The 8747-nt window shown below is 44.1% G+C and overlaps 1 protein-coding gene across 1 annotated transcript; it reads left to right on the top strand.

Moving 5' to 3' along the window:
- Positions 1 to 1854: 1854 nt before the first annotated feature.
- Positions 1855 to 3943, top strand: LOC125554982 (putative F-box/FBD/LRR-repeat protein At3g49030). The gene is made up of 3 exons (XM_048718317.1): positions 1855 to 2778; positions 2883 to 3029; positions 3545 to 3943. The coding sequence occupies exons 1-3, from the start codon at positions 1870 to 1872 to the stop codon at positions 3941 to 3943; spliced, it is 1455 nt and encodes a 484-aa protein (XP_048574274.1). The 5' UTR covers positions 1855 to 1869.
- Positions 3944 to 8747: the final 4804 nt, after the last annotated feature.

The raw sequence follows: 8747 nt of genomic DNA, 5'->3' as shown, positions 1-8747 counted from the left end.
AGGCGGTCAATCCGGGGCGGCGGCGACCCGTGGGCGGCTTGGCTCGGCGGATCCAAGGCTCCAGCGAGTGGACCGGGTGCAGTGCGGCCCGGCGATGCTATTCTGCTGGCGGAAATGGCCGGAATCGCAGGCGGCGGGTGGGCGGCGACGGTGGTGGGCAGCTGCAGGAGGGGATGTGGGGAACGTGCGTGCTGAAATGTCCCTCCTGCCAACCGCTTTCACGGGATACAGGGCACCAACGGGGGGGAGGGGGGGGTGGGGACCTGGGTTTCCACGGGTTGGAGGCGGCAATTTACTGCGCTCCTCAAATTTTTTAAGGGTCGGGCGCATTTACGGTTTCTGTTCAGGTCATTTTTTTCCCACAAAACCGTAAACCGATGGTTATTTTGCGGGTCGGGACGATATAAAGCGTGTGCTAGAGATGCTGTTAGGACAAGCGCAGCTGCATATTAACCATGAGTGCAATCATAGCAAGCGAATTCTCCCTCGTCCTCCTCCTTTTGTAGGGTATTTCAGGGATCGAGGGCTTTGTGGTATTCATTGATGAATCCCTTCATCTCTACTAAGTGACTATGCATTGGATGAGCTCTATATTCGTATGGTAGGCTCTGTTCAATTTGTTGGATGCACGGGCCCACTAGCTTTTCTCCTTGACTTTAGGTTGACTTTCAAGAATCTTATACTCTTCATAATCATATTCCGCCAGTTCCTTTAATTTGCTTCATACTTTGTCTGGAATCAGGTGGGTGGGGGGAGGGCGGCTATGAAACCTACTCGGCTAGCGTGGAGTCTCATGGGATCCGCATATGACCGATGGTTTAAATTTTCTTATTTTACTGGTTGGCTTCGGCAGTCAAACAGTTTGGCGAAAAGCCAAGTGTGAGAATCAAACATATTGGAGCGAGGCGATTTGGAGCTCAGGCTGTAATGAGCCCAAATTTCTCTAAATAAGAAAAATAAATAAAAAGCATATTTTTTAATAGGACATTATATCGGTATATTTAAAAATGTAAATTTGTTAGGAGATATTTAAGATTTGAGGTAACTAAAAAGACTAACTTGTGAATCTATAATACTAGCAAGCATTGCATCTGCAATTTTCATATCTGAATATTTTTATTTTTTATATACCAATATATAGAAACAAGCACTACATGAAAATTTGCACTTCGAAAGAAAAACTTTCTCCACTAAAAAAAGACTTTCTGATTTATACACACATATAAAAGCCATAAAATTGCATGAAAATGAAGCCCGTTATCCAACTGGCATTTTCGAGCACTTTGCACTGGTCCTAGCTAGGGACAAGGATATACAATGTTTTCGAAAAAGGTAAAAAGAAAAGCACACACACGTTATAGCATTATAGTGTAGTAACATATATTTGTATAAGCTTTCTTCTGAATATCGGTAGTGGTTTTTATTGAGATATTGTTACATTTTGTTAAAAAAAAATCCAAACTTCTTTGCAAAATAGACCTGCTACAGGTACGATAAAAATTCATACAATCAGACTCATCTGACGTTGTGGGCTCAAACATCGGGAAGCGTGCCTGTCTCTTATATTATACAAAAATCATATGAAAAACCATCGTACGCAAGGCAGATGCATTTGGAAAATCAGCACAAATCTAGTGTAGAAGGTTATAATTATAGCCAAATTTCATAGTTACAATTTTCTGTGCGAACATTCATATTTATTATTTTTGTTGAAATATATGTATCCGTGTTTTTTATGAAACTTGACGCCACAACTTCGAGAGGTGTATTGGGAAGCGGAGTGCAGGAGGCCTCCCAATCCGCGGCCGCATCTCGGCGACTGGTTCTAGCTAGGGTTTCAATTCATCAATCGGCCTCCCAATCCAAGCCATGGAGTCGCCGCCTCTCAAGCTCAGCGTCGGCCGAGGTGAGGACAGGATCAGCACGCTCCCCGACGAACTCCTCCTCCGAATCCTCGAACGCCTCGACCTGCCCGAGGCGGTCCGCGCCGGCGCAGTGTCCACGCGGTGGCGCCACCTCCCTCACCAGCTCTCGGTCCTGATGCTCGGCATCCACGACATGCCGGTCGAGAACATGGACGCGTTCACGGGCGCTTTGATGTCTGTGTGTCCCCCGGCTGACCGGAACTGCGAATGCCAGCGCAGCCGTGCCATCAAGGCGCTCGTCCTCGGCTTCTACCTATCGGCCCTTCATCTGAGCTCCATCGGCAGCGCAGTCCAAGACGTCATCAGCCGTGGCAAGACCAGATGCCTCGTCTTTCAAATATCCCCGCCGCCTGTGGACAACAACACTGCTCAGCAGCCGCAGCTCGCTGAGTTGGGGCAGCAATTCATGTCCTTCTCCCGCGCCTACCAGGTCGCCTTCCGGTGGCTCACCAGGCTACACCTCAGGAGCTTTGCGTTCGGTGACTCTGACATCACCGACCTCATCACCGCTTGCGATAAGCTCAAGCATCTCAACATGAGGTCCTGCAGACTGGTTGATCGGCGCTCTGCGCTAAAGATTGACACACCATATTCTGGGCTCCAGGAGCTCGAGTTTACACACTTTGGGTGCAAGAGGATCGAGCTCATATCCGTCCCCAAGCTCAGGACAATGCTGTGCCATTCTTGGCGCTCCAAGAACCCTCCAGTTCGCTTCGGCTACGTTCCAGAGCTTTGCAAAGTCAGCCTCACTCGTGAGGCCAAGGTGTGGCAGGCACCATTCCTGCTGAGCGAGTGCTTGTCAAGGAGTGCAACGAACCTGTCGAAACTCCATCTCAATTTTTGCCACCAAATGGTAAAGCTAATTATTCTGCACCGTATAATTTTCTTGTGGACACATATCGTATGTTCTTCTTTACTAATTTATGCAGACTATTTGTGTTCCTCTTCTTGGTGCAGATATGGATTAATCCGGAACATCCGAAGCAGCTCACGGCTATATTCAGAAATCTAGCCGATGTGTCCCTTTCTGGCATCTTCCCTGAGTGTGATCTGAGCTGGACCCTATTTATCCTTGAAGCTGCACCTGCCCTGCAGAAGTTTACAGTAAGTTTGCTACTCTACCTTTTTAATTTAATCCACACCTTAGCCTGGATATGGCACGTTTTCGAATATTCAGCATTAACAACATACCTGCAAGTTAATCTAATTTTTTATCACTCGCAAACTCTAATGTATCACAAAATTTTGAAGCAGTGCATACAGGCTGCAATGAAATTGGGACATATGGAACGCATTGATTGTATTGTATATGAATGATACTATGAATGACAGGGCAATCCAAACGGAAGTTCTGTAGCTCTGGTTTTGAACTTTGCAGACGAAAAAAAAATCATGTTGAATCGTACCTCGTTTAGAGTTATCTGAAGCATATTCGCATGTCTTACTCTGCCATAATTTAGTTCATGCAAGTTCGTCCAAACTTAAATACTACTCCGAGATATGTTGTAAATTTTCAAATGGCAGATATTTTAATATCAAATGTTACTGCATTGTCCTACATGGCCTGGTGTCAACTTTTCTTAACATGCCTTGTTTATTTTCTTTGCCCGCGCATGAAGTTATCTCGAGCTCAACTATGTGCCAAAACGGCCGTGGACAGTGCCAAGAAGACCAACGTGGTGTGGGGACCATCCAAGGATTTCAAGCACTTGAACTTGAAGAAGCTGGCATTTCAAGGGTTCGAGGAGGAAGACAAGGTGACAAGCTATATAAGGCTAGTCATGGAGCGAGCTGTGGGGTTGAAAAGAATTGTGCTGCTTGGTGAACTCCCATGCCAGGACTGCAACGACTGTAAAAGAAAATGCATGGTTGGTGAACTCCCATCCAAGGACTGCAAGGACTGTAAAAGAAAATGCAAGGTGGATAAAGCTAGGAGGCATCGGGTTAAGGAGCAACTCGCCCATGGATCCTGCTCATCTGTGGAGATAATAATCTGCACTCTGAAATGCCATCAATGAATATCGACCAGTATTCCAAGAAAGGAACTCTGAATCTGGAGATAATTTGTGGTTATTAATTGCCTGAGAATGCTTGATTCGTGTGGACCTTGCAGTGTAGCAGCTACATCCTACATCGAAATTGCTGTGCAGAGGACAGTACACACCCGACATGCAGCCAACACTTATATCAAACGGTGGAGTAGTGTAGCTGCGTGCATCAGATGGTGCAATCTTCAGCATCGTTCAGAAATCGTCTGTGTACTGTCATGTGTATATCAGGGTTCTAGCTACATTATGTGTGCACTGCAATCTGGATGCCTGCTTTTCTCCTTCAGTTTACCAAGAAATTTCCTACCTACTATATGTTGATCTGTTTACCTGGCTTTGTGTGTAGTAGGCTTGGGTCTCTGGGAATGTTTGCTAGTCCCTCCGATCCATAATAATTATCGTGGTTTTGTGTACCTGGATTTTTCTAGTCAATATGAACATGTGACGGAAGCAATGGATGCGAGGTTGATCACTTGATCGTGCCAACGGTGTAGAGAAAATATTTGTGCACCTTTTTTCCTATGCTAATTTGTGCCTGGATTTGTCTGACTCTGGCAAGCCTTTAAAGTTGTGTACTTGATATCAACCAGTATTCAAATAAAGGAAGTCTGACATTTTTCCAGCAAGAACATAATCTTGCCAATGGGGATAAATTAATATCGAGAGGACAACCCAACCCAGCAAACAGTATATATGTTTTAGCATTTACAATAGCCACCCTCAGAAAGTGTTTGCTCAAAGGTAGCATGCCCCATTCTTTTGTATATCATCAGTCTGCAAATTCCTCGGCTGCAGCCAATGTTTCTGATCATTCTACTGTACTCCTCGGCTGATCCTACACCATCAGTATGCATGACTCAAGTGGTTGTTCCCAGCAACAATACCAATGAACGGTGCAGGCAGGTTCAGCCGGGCCTTCAGGTTTACAGATGTGCCCACTGAAATGAATATCTGCGCCTTCCAAATAACAAGAATAAGCCTTTCTTTGAACGATTTCGTGGTAGTTGATCTTGATGCCGACATCAATATACCAGAGATTTCTGAAATAACTCAAAGATAATATATTGGTAAGACTTTTGAAACAGTTCATATAAATATAGCTTTGTGTTGCTTTGCTCAAATGATCTTCTAATCTCTAGCAACAAAATTAGTTCACACATTTTCTGCACATAAATCCCTCACGGACCTTGCAAGCTATGCACATTTTCTATGCACCATATAAATTTCCTCTGCACACATATCATATGTACTTCTCTTCCAATTTCAGCTGTGTATTTGTGTTCTCATACAGATTTGGATTCAACCAGAACATCTGAAGGAGCTCACTGCTTTATTCAGAAACCTGGTCGATGTGTATCTTTTTTTTTTAATCTTCCCTGACTGTGATTGAGTTGGACCTTATTTATCCTTGAAGCGGCATCTACTCTGCAGAACTTTACAGTAAGTCTGTTACTCTCTACTTTTTTTAAAAAAAATTAACCCACATCTTAGCCTGTATATGAATCTGTCTAATATGACAGGTTTTCGAATATTCAACATTAGCAACATACCTGCAAGTTAATCTGCTTTTTGATCACTCCCCAACTCTAATGTACAGGGCCGGTCCTGAGATTTTGGGGGCCCGGGGCGAAAGTAAAATTTGAGGCCCCTTAATATAAACATCATAGCAATGATAAATAACAATTCTAAAAAAATAATAATAAATAATATATGCATCTACAAAATGTTATCAATAATTACTTAAATGCATCCAAAAGCCAATATTTATATAAAATAACTTATACAATGTACCTACAAATTTTCTTGTAAAATTCTTCGATGCAAAGCCACTTACGATTGTGTCGATGTCAATCTCATCCATCGATTTCTTCTCGATACATAATTTGTTCATCAATAATTTCAAGTTGGAAAGCATCCTTTTAGCTGATGCAAGAGTCACCGATTCAGTACGTAAATCTGAATAAATCTTTAAACACCATGAGTTTTTTAAAACCTTTCTTCAAAGAAGTGATCAATTAAAACAAACAAATATTTAACATGAAAATCCTTCCAACTTCTAGAATTCCTTCTTGGCTACTGAAAATTGTAGTATCAAACTATTTCTTCCTCTAGCACGAAGTTTTACTGAAAATTGTAGGAAAATTATAGTATGATATACCTTGGATTGATTAGATCGGCGTCAGTGGCTGGACGCTCGGCGACGATGCGATTGCGTTTTCTGGTGGCAGGCACTTGGCGATGTGTGTGCTGCGTCGTCGCTGCGTTCAGCGCCGGGAGACCTGTCTGCCCTGCGCGACCTGGGATCTGGAGTTTTGAAACCATGGAACAGAGAATAGGAAATTAGGGATGAACTGATGTCGCACGATCGTTTTCTTTTACTGAAGGAGAGTGTCTCGTAATAATAATAACGGCACGACGTGATTTACGTGCGTACTTGCTCTTTTTTCCGTCCTGATCGTACGCTGATTGAAGCGATTTACATGCGTACGCTGCTGTCTGCCGTCCCTTTCTATTTGGATCTGGCTACTTCTTTTCCTACGTGAAGCTATCGCTTATGGGCTGCTTTACATTCGCGTAATTACCTGGGAGGGGGCCCCTCGATCCTGGGGGCCCGGGGCGGCCGCCCCCGCTGCCCCCCCCCCCCCCCCCTCAGGGCTGGCCCTGCTAATGTATTGCCAATTTTAGAAGCAGGCTGTATTGCAATTGGGACGTATGAAACACATGGATTGTATTGTATTTGTATATGAATGATAGTGCAATGCAAACAGAAGTTTTGTTGCTCCATTTAAACTTTGCAGAGGGACAGTGTCCATGCAAGAAGAAGAAAGATCATGTTGGATCATACCTTGTGTTAGAGTTATCCAAAGCATATTGGCATGTCTTACTTTGCCTAGGATTTAGTTCATGCAAGTTTGTCCAAAAACTCTATAAGTACCTAAACTTAGAGACTAGCTACTATCGAGCGTTTTGCAATATTTTATTTGGAGGATATATTTTATATTAATTGTTATTATGTTGTGCTGCCTTATTTATTTTCTCTGTCTTTGCATGAAGTTATCTCGTGTTGACTATGTGCCAAAACGCCCAGGGAGAATGCCGATAAGACCAACGGTGGTATGGGGATCATCCAAGGATTTCAAGCACTTCAACTTGAAGAGGCTCACAATTCATGGGTCACGGAAGGAAGACAAGGTGACAAACTATATAAGTCTAGTCATGGAACGAGCTGTGGGGTGAAAGAGAATCGTGTTGCTTGTTGTGTTGGAGTTAACCTAGCCTATAAATAAACTTATACGGTGATGGACTCCTGATCCGAACCGGACAGGAATCACGGTCGTGATTAACTCCAACGATCACCCAAGCACTTCAACTTGAAGAGGCTCGCAATTCAAGGGTTTGGAAGGAAGACAAGGTGACAAACTATATAAGTCTAGTCATGGAACGAGCTGTGGGGAGAAAGAGAATCGTGTTGCTTTTGTTGTGTTGGAGTTAACCTAGCCTATACATAAACTTATACGGTGATGGAGTCCTGATCCGAGCCGGCCAGGAATCACGATCGTTCTTAACTCCTACAATCACCCCCCTAATCATGATGTCATCACGTTACAGCTTCAACGCCGGTCCTTCTTCGCATCTTCAAGAACTTCTCTCTTCCCAAAGACCTGGTTAGGATATCTGGTAGCTGATCATTGGTGCAAATGTAGTTGACCTTCATCTTACCTTCTTCCACGCGGTCCTTTATGTAGTGATACAATGTATCAGTATGCTTGCTCCGATCAGGCCGCACTGGATCCTCACATAGAAAACTTTCAAACTTGCTATCAACAATGAGTACAACTTGTTCCGGATATTGATCCTGAGATCACCGTATAGCCCTGCTAGCCACACACCTTGACACGCCGCAGCGGCCGCTACAATATACTCTATTGCATCAACTGCAGGTATTTTACTCTTCTTGCTCAGCTCAAGACGAGGTTCCATTGAAGCGTGAACTGGATTGCAATCTTTCATGCCACGGCTTTCAAATACCTTCCTTGTGTATGTCTCATGGCATAGTGCAATCCCCTCCGTCTTTTGATGTACCTCTATCCCGGGGTAGTATCTCAAAAGACCTAGATACGGCTATCGAAGAGGGAGGTCATCAACTAGCACGCTCATTTTAGAATAAAAGAAATGAAAAAAAGGAAAAAAGAAAGAATAAAAGAAATGATAGGTTCTAGTTTACCAGATCCGGCTGGTTGGTGAGGTGGTTACACCAGTGTATATCGAAGAGGGAGGCCATCAACCAGCACACTCATTTTTTGCGGATTAAAAACACGGGGAAAAACTACATGGGCCGGCCTAGTGCAGGGAGCTTCAGGCGGTCGTTTGTAAAATACACATTAACGGGCGCCAAAAATAGGATTCACCCAGAATCCGACTATGGACACTTGTGGAAGACCCCTTGTTTGCTGGTGTCTTGGGCTGTAGGTTCTTGTTTACCTGATCCTACTGGTTGGTGAGGTGGTTACACCCGTGTATATCAAAGAGGGGGGTCGTTGGTTCGAAGCACGCTCAATTTTTGCGGATTAAAGACACGGACAAAACTACATGGGCTGGCCCAACGTGGGGCGCTTCACTCAGTCGTTCGTAAAATACACATTAACGAGCGCTTAATATTCGCTCAGAATCCGACTATGGACACTTGTGGAAGTCCCCTTGTTCGCTGCTCTCTTGGGCTATAATCTTTATGGGTCTGGGCCTTCAGCTAGGCCATATGTAGCCATGGGCCTAT

This window comes from Triticum urartu, chromosome 4 (genome assembly GCF_003073215.2).
Source record: "Triticum urartu cultivar G1812 chromosome 4, Tu2.1, whole genome shotgun sequence".
Classification (NCBI taxonomy): Eukaryota; Viridiplantae; Streptophyta; class Magnoliopsida; order Poales; family Poaceae; genus Triticum; species Triticum urartu.
The sequence above is the reverse complement of the archived record's forward strand: the minus strand, read 5'-3'. Positions and strand labels throughout refer to the sequence as shown.

What these genes read in the sequence shown, in the direction of transcription:
- LOC125554982 (XM_048718317.1), top strand. Translation starts at nt 1,870, where the DNA reads ATGGAGTCGCCGCCTCTCAAGCTCAGCGTCGGCCGAGGTGAGGACAGG. An exon ending in TCAATTTTTGCCACCAAATG is followed by an intron (nt 2,779 to 2,882) that starts GTAAAGCTAATT and finishes TTCTTGGTGCAG; the next exon opens with ATATGGATTAATCCGGAACA. An exon ending in CTGCCCTGCAGAAGTTTACA is followed by an intron (nt 3,030 to 3,544) that starts GTAAGTTTGCTA and finishes CCGCGCATGAAG; the next exon opens with TTATCTCGAGCTCAACTATG.